The sequence below is a fragment of the Eublepharis macularius genome, chromosome 1 (genome assembly GCF_028583425.1).
Source record: "Eublepharis macularius isolate TG4126 chromosome 1, MPM_Emac_v1.0, whole genome shotgun sequence".
Classification (NCBI taxonomy): Eukaryota; Metazoa; Chordata; class Lepidosauria; order Squamata; family Eublepharidae; genus Eublepharis; species Eublepharis macularius.
This window is the reverse complement of record NC_072790.1, coordinates 147,818,574-147,842,211: the sequence shown is the minus strand read 5'-3', so window position 1 is coordinate 147,842,211 and position 23,638 is coordinate 147,818,574. Positions and strand designations below refer to the sequence as shown.

At 40.0% G+C, this 23,638-nt stretch overlaps 1 protein-coding gene across 3 annotated transcripts in view; it reads left to right on the top strand.

The window, feature by feature from the left end:
- SIPA1L2 (signal induced proliferation associated 1 like 2) overlaps window positions 1-23,638 on the top strand; it is a 137,622-nt gene that overhangs the window by 93,958 nt on the left and 20,026 nt on the right. For all 3 annotated transcript variants that reach the window (XM_054988074.1, XM_054988065.1, XM_054988055.1), the window contains 6 exons: window positions 1,994-2,077; window positions 8,041-8,144; window positions 10,865-10,968; window positions 14,739-15,127; window positions 17,372-17,596; window positions 19,140-19,290. In XM_054988074.1, coding sequence (XP_054844049.1) covers window positions 1,994-2,077; window positions 8,041-8,144; window positions 10,865-10,968; window positions 14,739-15,127; window positions 17,372-17,596; window positions 19,140-19,290 — 1,057 coding nt within the window. The remainder of the gene's footprint in view (window positions 1-1,993; window positions 2,078-8,040; window positions 8,145-10,864; window positions 10,969-14,738; window positions 15,128-17,371; window positions 17,597-19,139; window positions 19,291-23,638) is intronic.

Below are 23,638 nucleotides of genomic sequence, written 5' to 3'. Positions count from 1 at the left end.
CCTGGCTTGCTGGACTGTTTCTAAAGATGCTTGGGTGAGCAAGGGGACAAGGAGGATTAGCTGCTTTGGTTTCTGGGCAGAGGTGGCAGAGGCAGCTCTTGGAAGAGAAGAGTGGAGCAGTAGGCTGGTGATGAGTGTGCAGAACTTTGTTGCATCCACCCCCATCCACTCCTCTGTTGTCTTTGTTGTAGAGCCACCTCTGCCTATAGATATACGCACAACAATTGGCTTCTGTTATCAGGAATCATATAAAGACTAATTATCAGGAATCATATTATCAGGAATCATATTATCAGGATTCCTGTTATCAGGAATCATATAAAGACTAATTGCTAATCCTTTGTATAATCAAAGTTTCTTCTAAAGTTAGCTAGTCATTCCCTGTTTGCAGGACGGGTAGCTTACAGATCTCATTTGTGGTCACTGATTGTTCCCTCTCTCCACTGTAAGAGCATGTATTTTCCCAATATATTTTACCCTTTCTCTTTCTTAGACACTAATGGACTGCTCAAGATCCAGTCCTCATGTACAACACATTTCTCATGTGTTTTTTCACTGTAGCATCTGGATTCCTTGTTTGCCAGTGACCATTTTCTTTTGACAAAATTCAAAATATAATTTTTATGCTTTTATTTCTGTCTTTCTTCTTCATCAATTTAATAGTGCTGACTGAGTGAATTCTGGCAACTCAAATTGCTACTATCTTAAATTAATCTGTGTTTTAATGTGTAGATCTTTTGCTCAAATATACGGTGTACTTTACTATTGAAAAACACTGACTGTTCTTGAAAGGTTTTTTAGGTTCATTGTTAAAAATTTGCTTTCCAGCAGTAGATTTCATTTCTATCTGAGGTATAGTCACTGCTATGAAATAGGTGGTGTACTGAATGTTTTTGCAGCACTCTTAATTGTTATGCTTTTGTTGCTGCTGTTTCCTGAAAATCTTCTACTTGGCAGTACATAGGCCGGTACTGCTTTACCTTTGCAATATAATGGAAACTTTCTAGGGTTCTTACGTTAACTACCATGTCCTGGAAGAAGCTTAGATCCTAAACTTATGAGAGTTTTGTGCATCTATAAGATGGCTTTTTCTCTTTGGGCTAACAAATCTCTGTCCCACACACGTGTACATACATTCTCAGACTTACTCTCAGCAGAGTTTATGTCCTCTAGCTGTAACTAGTGCCAAGTTTGTTCCCTTAGATGATACTTAAGCATAATGCATATAGTATGATGGTTCTTGCCAAAAAAAAAAACCAAACGCTTTGATGTGATATTGTAATCCTTGTAAGCAGATACCACATGAATTAGTCAAATCATGTGTTAAACTTCCAGTCAGTGGGCACATTGTCAATCTGAACCACATAGTGTGTTTGCCTTTTGCAGATATTTTTGGTAGCATCGGTAAACTATCTTAAAGGAAATAACAAAACATTTTAATATCTGGAACCAAATTTGGTAACATATAGGTACTGGAAGTTGCTTTCATCACTTAAGTGAATTTTGTGTAGCACAATTTGAAGAGCCTTGGCATATTTTGGGAAGAAAAGGAATTAAAAGTGAAAATTGTGAGAGCCTACCAATCACTTGCAGAAATAGATCCCTAAAAATACTGGCATTCTTGAGACATTAGGCTGATACCAGTCTGTGTAGATATTTGTCAAAATAAAAGTTAATATATATAATTATGGAATAATTTCTCCTTGAGAATATTGAAATAACTTGCTCGTAATTAAATGAATTAAATCCCCATATTCCTTACTGAGTGCTGGATTATGACCATTGGGTGTAAAGTCTGTACCATTTAAGTAATAGTATATTTCCAGAAAGGATATCCCCAAAGCCTTCTAATATTCATTTTTCTGATTTTTAATTGCATAAATCTTTAATGAACTCCATTTTTACATTTTAATTTGTATTAAACTACCACCATAGTTGTTGAAATACCGCAGATTTCACAAGTCATTTTTAATGGTTTTGGTCAATGTTTCAGAAGTTCACCAAGCAACCAATCATCTTCCAGTGATCCAGGACCAAGTGGGAGTAGTCAGTGGAGACACCAAGTGGGATATGATGGGTATTGGCTTCTTTATGTCTGTTTTTCATTTGTATACCCGTTGACTTGAATCCCAGAGAGCATTTCCACTAATGGAAGGATTTCTGTTAGAGGAAATGCTCTGTAAGATTTAATCCATTGCTTTTATAAAATGTTGTTATAGAAAATCAATCTGTTGTCTTTATAAAGGAGGCTCATTACATTCAATACAGCAGCATAGATTAGACGGTTACTTCACACAAATTGATTTGGAGATTTAGGATTATTGAACTCCTGATCTCTGCAGGAATGGTTGACCAGTTATTATGGCCCATGCCCAGAAAGTGATGGATCCTGACAACTCTCAGGAATTTCCTATTGATATTGTTGCTTTTCCTGTTGCAGTCCTTATGGTCTGTAATATAAAGAGACCCAGGCGGTGTACACAGTTGTTTCTAGGTACTGTCTGTCATTGTCTAGATCTTGCTCTTCTGTCTAGCATACCAGGTAGTTTGGGGCAATTAGGCAGCAGAGAAAACACCTGGAGAGGAGAAAGATTTTGGACAAGCCCGACCAAACATAGAGCCTGTTTCAAGCTTAGTCCACGGTAGTGATTGGAAAGGAAAAGTTAGTTCTGTGCCATCAGTGTATTTGCACCATGTTGTCAAGTAGAGCTGTTTGACATGGTGACATTTTCATTTAAGACTCCACATCAATCAGCTTGAATTCTCAGCAGCATGCCTTCCACATGAAATGGCTCTTACTGGCTCTACCTTGAACACAACTTCGGGTATATTATAGTTATAGGTTTCCTTAGACCATTGGTTGGGGGAATTCCATGCCACATCAACAAGTACTGGTTGCATCATGTCATGTCCCTCTGAAAATGTGTTCAGGGTCATTTTTTCCATAAAAAAGGGAGTTCATTGTTATTGCCATAGAATGAGATGTACTCTAGCTGTGGTAGAGCAGCACTTGGAAAATCAAAATATCTTTTTAAATAGAGAGAGTGGTATGCCACAATGCCCTGACCTGGATGGCCCTGGCTAGCCCAATCTCATCAGATCTTGGAAGCTAAGCAGGATTGTCCCTGCTTAATATTTGGATGGGAGACTACCAATGAAGTCCAGGATCCTTACACAGAGGTTGGTAAACCATCTCTGAAATCTTGAAAATGTACAGAGTTGCCTTAAGTCAGCTGCAACTTGATGGTACTTTATATACTTGTACATGTACCAAAATTAGCAGAAGTGTAACATTAATTGATGGCCAACATTTATAGGAAATTTCCATATTTTCACGAATTTCCATACTCGTTATCTCCTGTATACAGGAAGAGCCAGTAATATTTGTTATATGGATTTATCTACTTGTGATCACTTCACCTAGCAAATGTATTCCATTGTATATATGGAAACATAAAAAAATGGCTTGAGTCCTACAGACCACTTGGTTGATAAAAAAATGGCAGAGTCCAGTAGCACCTTTAAGACTAACCAACTTTACTGTAGCATAAGCTTTTGAGAACTACAGTTCTCTTTGTCAGATGCATGGCATGAAGAAACTGGCCAGATATATATAGGTGGTGAGGGGAGGCGGGAGTAGATGCAAATCAGTTGCTTCTGATAATGAGATCAGTTTGCTTCTGATAATGAGATCAGTTACTTCTGATAATGAGATAACCGTTCATAGTCTCTATTCAATCCAAGTCTGACTAAGTCAAATTTACATATGAATTCCAATTCAGCAGCTTCCTGTTAGATTTTGTTTTTGAAAGATTTCTCTTGAACTATGGTGACCTTTAAGTCCTTGGTGGAATGTCCTGGTAGATTGAAGTGTTCTCCCACTGGTTTCTGGATGTTGCCATTTTTAATGTCAGATTTGTGTCTTTTGTGCAGAGGTTGGCTGATACATTGGACAAACCAGCCAACCTCTGCGCAAAAGAATAAATAGACATAAAAGCTTATGCTACAGTAAAGTTGGTTAGTCTTAAAGGTGCTACAGGACTCTTTGCCATTTTGCTACTATAGACTAACATGGCTAACTCCTGGTTGATAAAAAGGATTTCTGTTAGCAGAGCAGATTTTCCTGGTCCTTCTCTTATTGAAGCCCCAGAAGACTCCCCCAAAATGCTGCTCTTGTAGTAGAAGGAGGCAATTGGCAAAAATCAACCTCCTTACAATAGCATAAACGTTTGTGGGGCCAGCATGTATGCAAGGTACTATAATGTTCAAAGTTCACGTGTTCAGTATTTCAAGTTATGTTTAAGAATGCCAAGAAAAATCACCTTGATAACCCAATCCATTGGCTTGGACATCTAGAATTTCTGTGGGTGCAAGGGAGTGAATTTTGTCAGTGTTCTTTAATTTACATCAATATTGGATGTGCACTAGTTCTAGACTTAGCATAGCATTGCTGGTTATCGGAGCATATAGTATAAAGAAGTCTGATGTATAATGTACTCTTGGATTAAATAATAGGAATTTAGCAGCAATTTTTTTCTGGGGATATGCCCCAGAATGTGCTACTGGCACCTCTTTCCACAGTACTGATAGCTCTTTTAGCCAGCAGGCTTGAGCCCCCAAGGCGGCGTACAGATACCTTTTTTAAAAATAGAAAAAGTACTGGAATTTAGTAATGTGACACTGAACAAAGGACTGAGTTTTTAAAAAATTGTAGCTATTTTTCAACATGCATAGTGACTCCAAAATTTCAAGAAAATTCATGACTGTGATGCAACTTTTTATGCCAAGTGTTGATTTGACCTGGAATGACAGTTGGATCAGCTCCAGTTATTGCAGCTGACAATGTATTTGAAGGGATGCAGCCTTCCACCTGAATCTGGAACCTGTGGCCTAGACTAGATGGCTATAGGCCAATCTCCCCCCATCCCTGGTCTAACCTACTTTACGGGAAACATTTGAGAATAAAATGCAGAGTGATATAGCTCCTTGGAGGAAGAACAGTAGAGCAGCACAGCTTCCAACATTTGTAAACGAAATTTATCTAGAAAACTAGTGACAACAATCTCACTTGCATCTTGGTTGTAGAACTGAAACCGCCACAGCTGCTGTAGTTGATGACCTTTGTTAGAGGATAAAAGACAGGGATTCCAACTCTATTAATTTTGGGGACTATCAGTGGCTTTTAATATCAACCATGATATTCTAGAATAATTACATGGGTTGAGAATTGTGGACCCTGTCATTCCTAGTTACAAGGCTGATCCCAGAAGGCAGTGCTAGACTACTGCTCCACCCCATGGCATTGGTGCTGTTGTAGGCCTTAGTGTTCCATATTAGTCTCTAGAGTTGCCAGGTCCCCCGGGTCCTAAACTGGAGGAATGATTGTGTCTTTTGAGAGGCATGCTTTCCCAGTGTGACAACGAAGGGAAAGCCTCACCCCCAGGGGTATTTTCCTTAAAACTGGGCTGATTTTAAGGAAAATACATCAGCATGGGGGCTTTCCCTTTGTTGTCATGTCAGGAATGATGTCATTTCTGGTGTGACAGTGAAGACTCTGGAGCACTTGGGAGCTCACTCCAGAATTCCCAGGCGCATTCTCTGCACCTTCCCCCCACTGGCCAAGTAAGAGGCGACGGGGGCAGAGGCTGGGAGTGGGGGATCCCCTGCTCCCACTTAGGGACTGGGAATCTATTAGGCTCCCATGCTAATATCGACATGAAAGCTCTGAAGAAGATCATCTTAAGGTTAGAATGAAGGTGTCATTGGTATGTTGATGACATTCCATACTGTATCATCTTGTTCACTTCTGCTGCAGATGTGGTAGTTAATGTCCTGAATTAGTGACTGTACTTAATAATGGAATAGATGTCAATTAAATTAAATCCAGTTTAAGCAAGATAGAAAAATGTTTGTTTGTATACAGCAAATCTGACTATGAAGATGCTATTTGTCCAGTTCTGGATACAGCTGCACCTTGTTTAAGAATCTACAGTTTAAAAATCTACAGTTTTGGAATGCTTTTAGATCTAATTTTGCTCTTGGCTGCCCTTTATAAAGTGTGTGGCTCTAAGTTCCTTTTACCATCGTTGGATAGTATACTAGCTGCCAGAAGTTCCTGAAACACTGTGGTTTAGTAACATCTGTGTTAGACCACTACAGTGCACTTTATCTGGGGCAGTCTATGATTAGTGATCAGAAACTGCAATTGGTTCAGAACACAGAGGCATGACTGGTGATCTGTGCTCAATGTATAGGTCACATTTTTCCAGTTTTGAAAATCTTCACTGGTCTCCAGTTTGTTTCTTGATACAGTGTAAGCTACCAGTTTGGACTGATAATGAATTAAACAGCTTGACATTGGAATATCTGAATATACATTGTCCTGAATGAGCCTGATCTATCTGCCTCCTTCAGAGGTTTGCCAGGACTGAACTTTTTCCTTCTGCTTGTGAAAAGCCCTTCCCAGGGATGTTCACCAGACCAAGGCTTCTAACTATGCATAGCTATTTTGACTGCTGTTTTTTATTTTTTACTTCTGAGATTGTTGTGTGATGCTTTGCTAGATTTTTAAAAATTTTGAAGATTTATGTAAATCAAAAGGGGTGGTATACTTTTAAAAATATATCTTATGAAATTTATTCGTTTGTAAAGTGCCAAAGCACTCTACATGATTTTATGCTTAACGTGCTCTAGTGATTTTTTTGGTACTGGTTAACCGCATTTAAAAAGCTGTCATCCTATGTGTCTCTGTAGTGCACTGCACTTTGTAAACTGACCCTGGGAGAATGCTCATGACAACTCCTGCACAGGGATTCAGGTCAGGGGGCATGGATGGAAGTACCAAGGCAGGGGGCAGGGGGGGTAGTCTGCCCCCGGCGCCACCAGGGAGGGGGCGCCGGGAGCAGCTGCCAGCTGCCGTAGCGCATGGGCAGCAGCACGGGCAGCCTCGCAGCCCCCCAGGCTGTCTTTCGCCTGCCCTGCGGGACAGGGGGCGGCTAGCTTGCCGTGCACCCCCTATCCTGCAGGGCAGGCAAAGGGCAGTGCAGCCGCCCACACCATTCGCCTGCCCCGCAGGAGAGGGGGCAGCCGGCCTGTCCCATGCCCCCTGTCCTGTGGGGCAGGCGCGTGGCGTGGGTGGCCTCACAGCCCCCTGCGCTGCCTTTTGCCTGCCCTGTAGGACAGGGGGTGCGCAGCAAGCCGGCCGCCCCCTGTCCTGCGGGGCAGGCGAAAGGCAGCGCAGGGGGCTGCAAGGCCGCCCGCGCCATTCACCTGCGGGGAGGCAAATGGCGCGAGCGGCTTCCCAGCCCCGCACACTGCTTCCGCCTCCCTGCATGATGACGTCACCAAAATGACGTCATCATGCCGTGCCGGGAGCTTGGACTAGGGTTGCCCCGGGGGCCATCAACCCTAGATCTGGCTCTGTACCAAGGAAAGGAGGACCAGTGTTGGGAGGGCCTGTGGCTCAATGATAGAGCATCTCTTTGTAAGCAGAAGGTCCCAGGTTCAGTCCCTGGCATTTCCAGTTAAAAGAACCAGGTAGGGGATGATGTGAGAGATCTTTACTTGTCAGCTCTGGAGAGCTGCTGCCAGTCAGACCAGGCAACACAGCAAGACCAGACTTAGTACAAGGCAGCTTTGTGTGTTCATGTGTAAATTACTAATAGATAGTAAGCAATAAGAGGCATCCTGCAGTTAAAAATACCTTTGAGTAGACAAAGTTAAACTGATATGGCTGTAGTTTATTACAACAATAATCATCACCAAACGTTAGTTGACATCATGAGATAGAGGTGGAATATTCCTTTCCAGGATTGTTGTAGGGGATCTACACACATGAACATATGAAGCTACCTTATACTGAATTGGTGCCTTGGTCTGTAAAATTAGCAGCATAATTTTTTTAAAGGATCACAGAAATTTCTTGCTTGTATTTAGCTCACCGGCTGAAAATACTGCAGTTGTAGTAAGGAAAATACTTTTTGTGTACAATAAGCTGCTTGCACAGAGAGAAAAAGGATCTTGATTTCTCTTTGTCACAAGGTGTCAGTCCCCTTTACTTCATGAACATCAAGGTTCGGGTCCACTGGAGAGTGAAGGAGGCAGAGAACATGAAGAATCTTTGGAAGGGGCCAGACATCCCAGTGGTAATTAATAATCTTTCTAAATTGAATTAACATTTTTGCTTATTTTGTTTTCCAATTGTATAAAATTCTGTATCATAAGAGAATCTTCAAAAAAATTAAAAATAAAATGTGTAGCATTGTCTGGGCATCTTAGATATGCAAGAGTACATTCAAAATGCCACAAGAGTACAGTCAAAATGCTACATTTAATAGAACTGAGAAAATAGTGATGACTTTTTACCACAAAGCACAGACCAGGATTGTTGCTTTTAAAATATTCTACAGAATATGTGGGCCTTGATTTTAAAGAATTATTTTTGTCATATGAGAACAGTGCGTCCAAATACAACTGCTTCTTGCACCATTAACCTGCATATTGAAACATCTTTTCTGTTTGCTGACCTATATTTAATACTCAGTTTTTGAGAAGAGTGATGATGAGAAAGCTGATTTAGTTTTTTAGTGTATTGTCGAAAGCTTTCACGGCCGGAGAATGATGGTTGTTGTGGATTTTCCGGGCTATATAGCCAAGGTCTTGACATTGTAGTTCCTGACGTTTCGCCAGCAGCTGTGACTGGCATCTTCAGAGGTGTAGCACCAAACATGGAACATTTTGAAAAAACAGCTCTAGAATCAGCACCCCACAAACCTACAGTCTGGTTCCGGTTCGTAGATAATACCTTTATCATTTGCAGCCACAGTGAGGAAGAATTGATGGAGTTTTTAAACCACCAACAATATCCTCCTGAACATACAGTTCACCATGGAAAAAGAAATCGGGAGGAAACTTCCATTTCTAGATACCTTGGTCATCCGCAAAGCAAACTTTCAGTTAGGTCACAAGGTCTACAGGAAACCAACTCACACAGATCGGTACTTACACAAAAACTCCAATCACCACTCTCAACAGAAAAGAAGCATAATAAAAACATTAGTAGACCGTGCAAGACGGATATGTGAACTACACTTTCTCAACGAGGAAACTAATCATCTAAACCACGCACTTCAAGCAAATGGCTACTCCTGAAATGAAATCAGAAGAGCTATTAAACCAAGGATAAATCAAACAACCAAGGAAAAACAGTCTCCCACAGCAAAAGTGTTTTTGCCATATATCCAAGGAATCACTGATCAGATGGGAAAGCTTATGAAAAAGCACATCCTTTAAGCAGTATTCAGACCCACCAGAAAAATACAACAGATGCTGCGATCAGCAAAAGACAGTAGAGACCCCCTCACCTCTGCAGGAGTATACCGCATACCCTGCAGCTGTGGACAAGTTTACATCGGGACCACACAGTGTAGCATCCAGACAAGAATAAAAGAACATGAAAGACACTGCAGACTTGGCCATCCAGAAAAATCAGCAGTGGCTGAACATAGCCTAACTCAAACAGGACACAGTATCCTATTCCAGGACACTAAAATACTGAACAACACTTCCAACTACTTCGTCAGATTGCACAGGGAAGCCATTGAAATTCATAAGCACAAGAACAATTACAGGAAAGAAGAGACCTTAAGAATGAATAGAGCATGGTTTCCAGTCCTGAAAAAACACCAGGCTAACAAACTACTCTATACCCAACAATAACCCTGCAGAGAAGATTAGCATATCAAGCACCAATCCATATGCAAAAGAACCTCTTCAGGATAAAGTGAAGCCTCCCTCCATTAGCATTCCACACCCTGGGAAACTCTTACAGGATGACTCAGCCCAACCCTACCTTCCTGAGTAGATATAAATTACCTGCCAACTTCTTTCCCACACTGTGACACTGAGAGATCCCTGTCTTTTGGTGCTACACCTCTGAAGATGCCAGTCCCAGCTGCTGGCAAAACGTCAGGAACTACAATGCCAAGACCACATCTATACAGCCCGGAAAATCCACAACCACCATAGTTTTTTAGTGTTTACCTAGTTTATTAACTTATAGCATATGCATTGCCTGTTCTTGGCAAAACAGGCCAATACATACCCATATATTGATTTTATTCCCTACCTCCCCCCTTCCCACTCCCACCTGTTCGTTCTTTTTTTCCCTGTATCTTTTAGTAGTGTGGCAATGGAATGGGGACATAGCATGAGTATCCCACAATAGCTGTTCGGGGATGTAGGGAATTGACTGTGCATATATTATTAGGTTCAGTTTGTTTGGGAATAAGTTTAAGAGTTAATTTTCCTTACAAGTTCAATCACATTTTTTTGTAAATGTGATTTTAAAACAATGACATTTATCCCTTTCCCCTCCATAAGTACCTTTTCCACACCCGCACATTAAGAGAGAGCTGAGAAGTAAAATAAAGATTTGCTTATTGATTTTACATAGGCTTGCTACCAAGAAATCAAGACAAAGATTCGCTCTGCTCCCTCAACCCAATTCAGACACCATTTGAAAATAATTCATGTGACTTGTGGGGCTCCATGGGGACCAGATTCTCACCCCTCTCTCAAACCACCCCTGTGTGTAGTCTTGGCTTCATATTCTGCTTACATTTTTTTCATGTGGATGATAGTGCAAGTGGATACATACAAATTAGCTCTTCCTTCTCCTTCAGACATCTAATATTTTAGTACATTACTTAGTTTTATTAACTTAAATGAGTAGACAAGAGTACACTGATCTAGAAATTCCAAAGAATTTCTCTGTGTCGAACATGATAGCGTTAAGTTGTGAGCCTTTTTCTTTGTACAATGTTTTGTATATTTAGAAATTAAAACACATAATTATTTATGGCAGAAACCAAGTGGCATGCACCATCTACCAAAGTCTTGAGTTCCTATAAAGACCGGGCTTTACAGAAAGAGAACAGTGGCAAGGATTCACCAAACAAATTTTCTCATGTAAGTCTTTCTACTTAGGGTTTACCAACACAGGAATCTTTCTTGTATCAATGCACATACAGCCTGTGTTGCAAAGGGGAGAATATAGGTTGGAAGAATTTTCAAGTAGTTGGTGCTGATGAAGCCACTGACTTCATTGAAAGTACTATCACAGTTTTTTCATACAGAGATGGGAAAGATGAATGTTATACTGTGAGAAGCATGAGCTATTGGTGCAAATAAACTTATTTCTGTACTTTTCTACTGACTGCACTTCTTGTCTTTGGCATAATTTTCCATGCTACCCTCTTGGTGGACTTTACTCTGAGAAATGGTAATTTGTCCAAAAGTGGAGAAATATTCCAGTCCCTTGGCAAGGAGGCCTGCCATTATATCTGCCCACATTACAAACATAGATGACCAGGTCTGACTATATTCTAAATATTATGCAGAAGTAATAAGCATCTTTGGTTCAGGAGTGGTTTCAAGTGTTCTTTCTGGCAATGACCTAGATATCAGCACATGCCCATTATCATGCACTTGTTTTGAGGTCACTGAGTGGAATCGTGGATTAAAGCCTCAATAATGTAAGCACTACTCTAGTATCTGATTAGAACGTGATTTACATTGGCTTGCTTAGTCCTCCTGAGTACATGTCCTCTTGTATTCAAGTGACATTCATGATTTGTCATCTCTTGTTATATTGTGAGGAATAAACATTAATTACCAGCAATTGCATATTTTATTATTTAGACAAAATTTCACCTTTGAAGAATGCATCTAATTAGGCTCTTGTTGTAATTGTTCTTGTTAACTTTGGGGGTGGTGGTGATGACCTGTTGTTAAGAAACAATTATTTCCTGCTGAATTAAAAAATTTGAGAATTGAAGTGTGAGAATTGAAAAACAGAGCCTGATGGTACACTAATATTACTTTTGTGGTAAATTGATGTAGGAGCTAAACCAAGCCATGTTCTCCTCCTTTCCCTAGTTTACATATCTAAACCACTTTCCTCTGGCCTTCAACTATAGCTTGAGCCTGGGTGTGTGGGCTTTTGTGAATAAAACAAAAAAGTATCCATCACATTTGCTTGTCTAGCCTATTTTATTCCCAAATCTGTCATGAGCACTCCCAGTGCTGATCCCCTGCTCATCTCGATAACAGAAAAGGTAAGGGGTTGGATACAGACTAAACTGATAGTTTTCACTAATTCCCCACTCCTGCAGCAGTCCCTCTTCCTGCTTTTCCTACGGGTCTCCCCAGGAGCAACACTTCGTGGAGATTAGCCAGCTGCAGTGGGAGGGGGAGGCTTGAAAGTTCCAGTCCGCTGATGGAAAATCTCATCTTTATCTAATCCAGTATCCAGAGTCACAAGTGCTGCCTGTGCCATCTGACAGGCAACATTGGCACAAGGCTTCCCTGCCTCTTACCCCTCAAGCTGGTTCTTTTGTGTCTGGGAAGACTTAATATCTTGCAGACTTTTTCTCTCCCTCTCTCTCCATTCATTCGCACGCTTTTCAGTACTGCCTCCTCTTTTATGGAACAGTAACTGAATTACAGAGTTACAATCTTGTATTTGTTCAATCTTGTAAGAGAGAGGCTGTTTTGATGCCATTTATAGCTTGTTTTCTAACATTTACACTTTGTGGTAACAAACCAAAGAGTTCACACAGCAGGGTTTCCCCCCCATAGGACTACAGTCACTGTTACTCATTATTTTACAAATTGCTTATTCCTTATTACGAAATACAAGTCCAAATCCCTCTTGGATACCTGGTGCCCGTGACAGTACATTCTAAAATATGACCTCACTCTGATGGGCTAGCTCCAACACACAGTATATCATATGATCTTCTGGCTCTTTCCATTATTCCATGGAGGTAGAATCACTTGGCATAAGTGACTCCTGGAAAAATCAGTTAGGGCCACCAGCAATTCATTGTGCTGGAGACCCAGCTACATAGCAATCTGTTGTGATCCTCAGCATAGCTCCTGCTTTCAGATTTGTCGACACTTCTAATATGAGTGCTGTCAGCTCCAAGCTTACTTCTAACCCAGCTCCGTAGCTTCATATAAATAGATTTATTTCTTAAGCCAGAAAAAACGCAGTGAAAGTCCAAGAGAGAGAGTCACGCACTAAAGACTGAGTGACAAAAAAACGCGACTAACTAACTACAAGAGGCAATATAAAGGCAGTCTAAGAAAGGTAAATTTGTGAAAAGGATTGAATCAAGGAAATAAAGTCAATGAAATTTAATCAATCACACTCTTAATAGAAGCCCCGGTAAAAACCTGAGTCACCCCGAAAAAGAAGAGGGGGGGAAGGCTACATAAGAGTAAAGGAAGGCTGTGAATGGCCCAATATAAACATTAAATAAAGTCAATTCTTGTACATAAATATGTGCAACAGATATAGCATCCGAGTAAGGTCATGCGACCGTACATACAACAATTTCTTGTACATAAATATGTGCAACAGGTATAGCATCCAAGTAAGGTCATTCAACAATACGTTCAAACGATGAAATTAACAAAAGCAATCAAATTGTAACCGCAACGGGTTACAAAGGGACCTTCGTAGAAAGGAAGCTTAGTGGATCCATAGACTTAGCACTGTAGAACCTAAGGGACTGAATGTAAATTGTGATCTTACAGCTTTTCTATGAGGATGTCTGGTGGTCCTGGCACTTTAACGTTTTGATGGTATTTAAGAGTGAGCGTTCTGTGAGGCTGTGCTTACGCCTGGGAGCGAGCCGTCTTCATGGACTTGATTTATGTGTGCTGAGAATTGCCTTTCTCTTTGTGAGTATAATGCATTTTAGATATGCTGGGAATATGTGCAATATATGAATATTATAGTTATACGAGTCTTATTTTTTGCAGCTGTAACTGCTTGGAAGAAGGAGAATCCGATACGGGATGGTCAATTACTAGCTAACCCGTTGCGGTTACAATTTGATTGCTTTTGTTAATTTCATCGTTTGAACATATTGTTGAATGACCTTACTTGGATGCTATACCTGTTGCACATATTTATGTACAAGAAATTGTTGTATGTACGGTCGCATGACCTTACTCGGATGCTATATCTGTTGCACATATTTATGTACAATAATTGACTTTATTTAATGTTTATATTGGGCCATTCACAGCCTTCCTTTACTCTTATGTAGCCTTTCCCCCCCCCTCTTCTTTTTCGGGGTGACTCAGGTTTTTACCGGGGCTTCTATTAAGAGTGTGATTGATTAAATTTCATTGACTTTATTTCCTTGATTCAATCCTTTTCACAAATTTACCTTTCTTAGATTGCCTTTATATTGCCTCTTGTAGTTAGTTGGTTGCGTTTTTTTGTCACTCAGAAAAAACGCAGTGGCTGTCCCAAGGAGACACAGGCAGAAGTTCAGCTACTATATGAAAAACATTAATTCATCTATGAAAAGCCAACAGTAACAATTCCTATTCAATCATTTAGAAACTTAGAAAATTTCTGACAATAACCAGGATTTCAAAATACAGTATGATAGCTGAGTGTATATGTTTGAATGGAATTCACAGTGCCTAACCTCATGCAGTCTCATATACAGTGAAAAAAAGAATCCAATCTCTTCACAGGTACTGGAAACAATAATAATTCCATCCTTTTGTATAATAAATAATGCTAATTCCATGTCCAGGTATCTATTCCAGTTTTATTTGGTACTTCTGAAGCTGGTAATGTGACAATGTTTGCAACCATTATTCATGAAAACTCTCAATAACAAGAAATAAAATTGTAAAATGTTTCTTTAAAGATTGGAGACAAAAACTGTTCCAGCCATTCCAGTAGTAATACCCTGTCCAGTAACACGTCTAGCAACAGTGATGACAAGCATTTTGGCTCTGGAGACCTAATGGACACTGACTTGCTTGGATTAACTTATAGTAAAGGGGCTTCTACTGACAGTGGAATTGATACTGCTCCCTGTATGCCTGCCCCAATTTTGGCTCCTTTGCACCTGGCTGGAGGCCGGACTGGGATGCATGGTCGTACTGATCAGTGGACCGAATCTTCTGAAACTGCTGGACCAGATGATGAACAAACAAAAATGTATACTGTTCACAGCTATGCTTCTGCCATTTCTAGCAGTCATACCGGTGATGGCAGCATGGGAGACCTCAGTGAAATATCTTCACATTCCAGGTAGGAGATTTTCTTCAGTATACAGTTGTTAATATGTAAATTTAATTTTAACTAAAATTGCATTGCACCAGAAGTATTCTTATAAGAACTCATTTCATTCTTAGTTCATGTCAATATATGTGAAGAAAGTCAAAAATAATTCTTCCCCTAAAAAATTTACTCAGCAATGTAAAAATATATATATTCTGTATGAGATGGTGGAGAGAGCCCTCAAGTAAGAGTTGACTTATGGCGACCCCTGGTAGGGTTTTCATGGCAAGAGACTAACAGAGGTGGTTTGCCATTGCCTGCCTCTGCAACCCTGGTCTTCCTTGGAGGTCTTCCATCTAATTACTAACCAAAGCTGACCCTGCTTAGCTTCTGAGATCTGACAAGACCAGGATCATCTGGGCTATCCAGGTCAAGGAATATATTCTGTATAACTTCATGATAATAGCACACAGCATGACTCACTTATTTGAGTCATCTGCCCTTCTTTGCTTTAGAGTGTGCTTCATCTCTGTGGAGCAGTGGTGTCATCTAGATTGTATGGTTTAATCTGGGCACTGATTAGTCCAAGCAAAACAAACCCCATTTGAAGAAGAGGGCTCAACCTATCCTTCTACTTCCATATTTCCTTTATTAAACCTTTATCTTACACTGCTGCTCTTATTATCTAAAATCTTTGGATAATTCCAGTGAAGAAAGACTGATACTTTAAACAGCTGTTTATTTGTATACTGGTACCATGTAATGTTTATTACAAGCTTCTTTGTTTTTCATCTTAGATTTTTATTCAGGTATAAAGATGTGATGAAGCAACATTAGATATGTTATATTTTAAGGTGTAACAGCTACAAGTACAGTATAATTTCCTTTGTCCTGACATGCATAGAGTATATACAAATCATTAACTATAATCCAGGGAGTGCTGCTCCTGTCTCACAAGATGGACTTAATGTGGGAGTTGTGCTTGGAGGTTTGCTCCTATAATCCAAGATCTGTAAAGTTCTACAGCATTCTACATAAACAAAGGCTGCCCTCTTCTCTTCCGACTGAGTGTTACACATGCACAGTAGAGCAATACCTAACAGTGACAGAAATTTTTACACTTAACTGTGTGCACATCAGAGCTTCTATGTGTGCATCAGAGTTGCCAGTTCAGGTTGATGGTGAATTATTTTATGCTACTGGATTTGCATTTCAGCCCTAGCAAATCAGAAGTAGGGCTCCTGACTTCAGCAGGATGTCATTTTCTAGTCTGGAATTTTTTAAGATCTAGGTTCAGTACATGTCAAGTTGTTAAGGCCTTATAGGAAATATGTTTCCATCTTTCCTTTTCTGAAATACACAGCACTAGGTAAACAAAACAAATGGACATTTAAAAATGTGTGATATTTCATGCTTTAAATGAAATGGATTCTCTTGGTCTTTATACATCGTTTCATTTTAATAAGCTGTAGAATTTGGTGCAAAAGTAGGAAAATAAATCTCTTCAAAATAGACCATGGCATAAAATCTTTTTAAAAATTCCCAAGGGTAGCCACATTAGTAATCTGCTATTGAACTCAAAATGGATTGGAAATAGATAGTTCGCTACAGAAATGAAGGCTGTTTCCACATGGGATTTTTCCCTACATGGAAAGTAGAAACCCTTGCATGATGTTTTCCTTACTCCAAGTGTATTTATGACTTTCCCGGGGCTTTTTTCATTTTATCTGGAGAACAAAAAAATATTTCTCCCCCAAGTTTAAAGGGAGAATTGTAGGGCAGCTGCTTATGGAAGGTCTATCTGGATGTTCCACCCACTCCCTTCATGGGGGAGGGCGGCGGTGGAGCTAAGTTCCACTTTCAAAATGGTATGAGGCAGCTCACTGCCCTGCCATTCTCCCTTTTAAGCCCCTTTAAAGGGCTTTTTCTCCATTTTTTCCTGTTTTAAGTATGTTTTGAAGGGGAAAGGGTGGAGTGAAAGTTTAAGAGATGGAAGGGGCAGCTTGAGTGTTGTCATGTGTACAGGAACAATGGGGGAAAGAGAGATGAGCAACGTTGGGAGGTGGCAGCAGCAAGCAGCACAGGAACAATTGTGTGGTTGTGTGCCCCTATGCTGCATGTTGAAGCGGCCTGATTGTCCTTCCTTTACACATTTACTTTCCTAATTCATCAACTGTGAGCAGTTGATACTGTGACTTATGAAAACTTATGCCACTCTAATATCAGTAGTTGTTAAAGTGATGATGTCTCTCTCCCCCCCCCCCCCATTTCTAGTGGGTCGCATCATTCAGGAAGCCCTTCAGCGCATGGTCTCAAAAACAGTGGATCTTTAGATACCTCCAAAGTGTACATAGTGTCTCAGAATATTAGTCAGCAGATATCTGGCTCAGTAGCAAAATGCTACCCTAGACAAGGAGAAATAAGCAAATATGTCATTGGCTGGAAAAAGTCCGAAGGTAGTCCTACACCTGAAGAATCTGAATCTTCTGAATGTCAAGAGTAAGTTTTGCTGTGCGTATTTAGGGAAGATATATTTTTGTGATTTGAAAGGGAGGGATCTAAATTATGGAGGAGTGGATAGAAGCTGAATGGCTCCAAAAGTCTAGGAAGATACAGGTCAGCTGCCTGTGTGTTTCCTGCTTCCTGTTTGTATTGCATGAAAGCAGTTAGAGAAGGCATTGGCTTCATAGATGTAATTCATAGAAAATTACAGCATGATATCACAGAATCTGTTTTCATCTCTGATAGCGAATTATACCACCTTTAGCAGTTACTAGCCCTAGAAGTATGCACTAAGAATTAATAATTCCCAGTTTTCAGGATGCATTTGTAAAATAGAGTATTAAGAGTTTAGCCTGACATTCCTTTGTTGTATACAATTTATGCACTTATATAAAAAGACAGCTGTCATTTCAAACAATTTTTGAAAAATTTTACAATAATGTTTGCTTGTGAAATAGAACAGATTATGAGGAAACTGTCTCTGATTATTCTGATGCAACTATTAGACTATAATCCATAATCTAAATACCATGGAGTGGATCCTTTGAAGCCTTCCTCCATTTTAACAGGATTTAAGTGGCTCTTTAAGAATTCCTCTTTTTAATAGGAAGGCCTGTTATTCACTCATATACTGAGATTCACAAAAATCTCATATACTGAGATTCACAAAAATTATATACATCCAATCATTTTCTTAAAGGCTTGTACAAGATAGGCAGTACATAATGAGCAAAACAACTCCCCCATAAAACAGTCCAAGGGCAGTTGCTTATCAGTTCCTGATGGCTGGCTAAATGTAAATCTCATTTCTGCCTAGATCTTCATCAGGTATGTAGCCATATCTCAAACAAATCTCATATGGTTACACATTTACCAGCAAACCATCAAAACCCCATTTTCATTGAGCCTCCACATTCAAACAGCCTGAATACGTAACCCATTTCCAAAACACTTTCAAACGCCAATTCTCATTGAGCCTCCAAAATCAAGCCACTGTCGTGTAACAACCATCAGGAATTGACAAACAACTGCGTTTGGACTGTTAATGATAGAATGTTTTGGAGGTCTTTCATTCATAGGGTTGCCATAGGTTGGAGGCGACTTGACAGCACATAACACACACACACAAGTGACTCTTCCTCCAAAAAAGAGCCACTTAAATTGGAGGAAGGTTCCTCAAGCTGGAGTAAGGTTCCATGGAGGAAGGTTGGATCTATGCCACTATATCAGTTTGCTTAAGAGATGTTAAACATTTGAATCTGTGATTGTATTAAAATACAAGTCCAGGTAAGAAGTGGGATAACAGAGGAATATAACAATAGCCCTTGAGAGCAGGATAATAATGTCTGTTCTGAATAAAGTGTTATGTGACATGTTTTCTACTCAACGTCATTCGGAAGTCAGTTTTTTTAAATGAGTGTCATCCTAGCGCCAAGATTAATTTTTAGGTTAAGAGATTACGGCGAATATGACTAGCAGAGCACTATAAAAATGACCATAAAGATGTTTGCTAACAGTAAACCACCAATTGTTTCTTCAGATTATATAATGATGTCGTTAAGCTGTCTTCAAGCCAACTTCAGGCCTCAATAAGGAATACAGCTCCTGAAAACCAGCAAGTCTTGTCCAAAGAAGATTTTCTGAAGCTGATGTTGCCAGATAGTATCTCTATGGAAGAAGGCAGACGCAAGGTTAGCTATAGCTACTCTTTTTTTTGCAATTATGTCAGACAATCAATTGATATCACTACTCATGATCTAGTAAAGAATTTATAGGAATAGTAATTAAAATAATGTCAAACAACTATAAATCCTATAGTTTATATCGAATAGCTTTAGTGTATCTCTTCTTAAATGTTCTGCTCATAATTGCTAATGGCCAAGCTAGCGGTGGCTGTGGGATATCTGTGATAGAACTCTTTTTTAAAATGCTTAGAGTGGCCATATGAGGTCCAATCTCAATCAAGACTGCAGTTCAACCCTTCTTCCACTGTTTTATCAATCTCAGTCTCTTCCCTGCCTCACTCTGGAGCCATTTGTCCTATGAGGAGAAAATACGGAAGTAACTGTAACATTATACTTTATTAGTAAAGAATCCAGTAGCACCTTTAAGACTAACCAACTTTATTGTAGCATAAGTTTTCGAGAACCACAGCTCTCTTCATCAGATGCAAAGAGCTGTGTTTCTTGAAAGCTTATGCTACAATAAAGTTGGTTAGTCTTAAAGGTGCTACAGGACTCTTTACTATTTTGCAACTACAGACTAACATGGCTAACTCCTCTGGATCCATACCATTATACTTTATTGTTTACTCTGTTCTCAAGCACTGGCCTTTGTTATCAGATAAACCACATCACAATTTTTGGCTATCAGATGTTAAATGCCCCCTTGTTTAGTAATTGGAATTATAGATGTAAAAATTCTGGAATTTAGAAGCCATGAGAAAAAAATTTTTTTCTTCTTTTAAAAAAAATGAAATATATATTCTTTCCTTTCTAATCTAAACCTATTTTTCTGCTTTAACAACATAAAATATGTCATTTATAACTAGTTAACGTAGGGGATTGTACTAACTGATATACTTAACTGTATTTAAAAGTATAAATGCCTTAGTATTCTATGAATACATTGCAAATATATCCAGTACTTGAGAGAAAACTGAAATCTGCTGCACCCTATGTTATCTTAGTGTCTGGAGATCCGAGTTTGATTCCCCGAATCCCCACTCTTCCGCTTGAAGCCAGCTGGGTGACCTTGGGTCAGTCACAGTTTGTCAGAGCTCTCTCAACCCCACCCACCTCACAGGGTGATTGTTGTGATAATAACACACTTTGTAAACCACTCTGAGTGTGGCATTAGATTGTCCTGAAGGGTGGTAGATAAATTGAATGTTGTTGTTATATATGTACCTTTATTTTTGCTACTGCTAGGGAAAGTTGAAAGTAGCAAAATACAAATTTTGTAGTAAATAAAATGGAAGTATAACTATACTATTCAGTAGTGTATTATCATATACAGTATATACCATATGGTGTACAAAATTAGTCGTATTTGAACAACCAATGTATATTTGAAAACATGTTGTATATGGGGTTGCCAGGTCCCCCAGGGGCCAAAGCAGGATGCAGGGGGAAGCAGCGTATTCCCCTCCTCTGCACATGTGTTCCCATGTTTCCCATATGACATTATATTGCAGCGTGATGGGGGAGCTGCAGGTCACTCTAAAGCCTAGTTCATTCAAAATCACCCGTTTGGAGTTGATTTTTGTAATGAATTGGGCTTCAGTGTAAGCCACAGCTTCCCCTTTTCCAGTGCAATGTATGTCTCCAGTATACACTGGAAATATCATTATCAAATATGTAGATTGTCTTACATACCATTATCAAATATGTAGATTATCTTACATAAAAGCTTTGTACTACACAGTAACTCATCTTAAAATATTTTTTTTTTTGTTTAAAAATAAAACTTTTTTTATTTCAGAGCTTCCTAAACTTTCTAATTTTACTGTTGGAAAAATTGAAAAAAGAGTTCTCATGGAAAGTCTTTTTTTCTGAATTTTCCCAGCTTTTCCCCAGACCTCCACAGCTCTAATCTAGATGTCAAGCTATTTCAACTTTCATGCAGATTTAAGCATTCTTGCAAGAAAACAGTATCTTATCATTTTAACTTCATACTCATGGTTTCAAGGGAGAAGCACACAAGTATATTGTTTCCAGACTTTCCCATTTATCAAAGTGCTGGACTGTATGTCAGTTATAATTTTGGGAGTGCTTGTGAGATGGTCAGTCCCAAACATGCATGTTATGAATAATGTATGTTATGAATAATGTATTTATGGTATAGAAAATATCTACAATTTATCTACAACATTCATATGTAAATGTTCCAAAACTGAGTAAATGTTGTAAGCATTAACTGGTACATATCTGTGTTTGGACATTCATGAAAGTTAGCTGCAATTGATAGTGTTCATATGTCACAATTTCCCACATTTTCAGGCATTGGCCAGGGTTTTAAAAATCCTGTGCAAAAAGCAGAAAACACTTTCACTCATGGAGAAAGGTGCTGCCAGTCTTTCTTTCCAACTACAAACACATTGCCAAGTTGATCACACTCAGAAGGATCCCTATTCCCTAGACTTTCTAGGACAGATTTTCAGGAGAGGAGGGAGATAAGTAACAGTTCGAGAAACTGAAAAAGGTTGAGAATTGTTTGTAAAAGATATCTAATGAGTGAAATTAGCCACATATAGGGAAAGTATGAGGATTCTCTGGGCCAGTTTCTTAGAAATGTGTCAAGTCATTTAGCTGTTCAATCACCCTATAAATTATGAGCACCCACCTACGTGCATTTAAGGATTTCACACTTGATGGCATATTTCAGACATTGCCTTATAAACATTGTGACAACCAGAACAAGAACTGTATGGGTACCTTTCTATCTGTAATCATAATGCTTGATTATTATATGTAGGGCTGTCCTTAAAGACTATTTGGAAATTACAATTGATGCAAAATGCAGAAACCCATCTGTTATCAGAGGCAGGCTGCAGGGATCATATCACACCTATTGTGATCTTTGCATTGGCTGCCTGTTAGGGTCCAAGTCCAATTCAGCATACTGGTCCTTACCTTTAAAGCCCTTCACAACCAAGGACTCACATAGTTGAAGAAATATCTCTTCCAATATGAGCCCATCAGCTAATTTTACTCAGCACAATAGCACTTGCTAGTCATCTCAAGTCTTTGATGGTGCATTCCATTGACGCCCACTTTGGGGCTGCGTCTGTGTCTGCTCCTGCCTTATGGAATAGCTTTCTAGATGGGGAGGCCTTATCTCTTCTGTAATTCCATAAAGGCTGTAAGACAGAACTTTTGAAAAGAGCCTTTGGAGTTTCTTGATGGTTTCTATAGCCTGCTTCTTAAGTGCCAGGATCTCTTATGGATGTCAGTTACAAGGTTTTTATGGCAGTTTTAAATCATATAATCATAGAGTTGGAAGGGGCCATACAGACCATCTAGTCCAACCCCCTGCCCAGTGCAGGATCAGCCTAAAGCATCCCTGGCAAATATTCATCCAGCCTCTTCTTGAAAACTGCCAGTGAGGGGGAGCTCACCACCTCCCTAGGCAGCTGATTCCACTTTTGAACTACTCTGACCGTGAAAAAGTTTTTCCTAATATCCAGCCGGTACCTTTCTGCATGTAGTTTTAGCCCATTGCTTCGTGTCCTACCCTCTGCTGCCAACTGGAACAGCTCCTTGCCCATGTTAACTATTAACTATGTTAATAGTTTGATGCTTAAACTTCATTTGTGTTATCTGGTTTTTAATTTATCTGTCTCTAATTTCAGTTGTCTCCCCCCAAAAGTGGGCGTATTAATGCTTTACATAAATAAATATCTAAATATAGAGAGCAGGCACTTGTGTGAATTGCCTCCCACATGGTTAAGCGTCAGAGTCCCCCTGGTCTGGGTTAGGGGTTGAGGGCTGCAACCCCCTCCAGGGATGGCTTGTCCAGCTTAGTCACAGTTTGGCTTCAGAAAATGGAGAGGAGGGAGGTTCCACTGTCACCCTTCTCTCTCTCGCTCTGCAGGGTTCCAGTCACTCTCCCGCAGCAAGGATGTCGCCATGCTCTTCTTCCATGGCCTCCCTGGTTTCAGCCATATTAGAGTTCCCATGAGGGTAGACCAGCCATGGGCTCTGCCAACCACTCTCACTCAGGGCACTTCCTGGGGATACAGGCCCCTGAGCCAATGAACACAGCCCCCTAAACCTCCCCTCTCCTCCCAGCATCTACCCATACGACAGGAGGTGGAGTTCCCGTGGGACTGCAGCCAGTCCCAGAGTTACTGCCGAGCCACTCCACTCTCCAGTCCCAGACTCACCGCTGAGCCACTTCCCCCTCCTCACTGATTGGTGTCCTCCCATCCAGTGAAGGCAGCAAGAGCCTGTGATGGGCCCATTCAGCCTTCGCCTTGCTGCATCTCACTGTTCAGTCACAGGCCCATTGGCAGCATCAGCAGCGTCAGTCTCCACA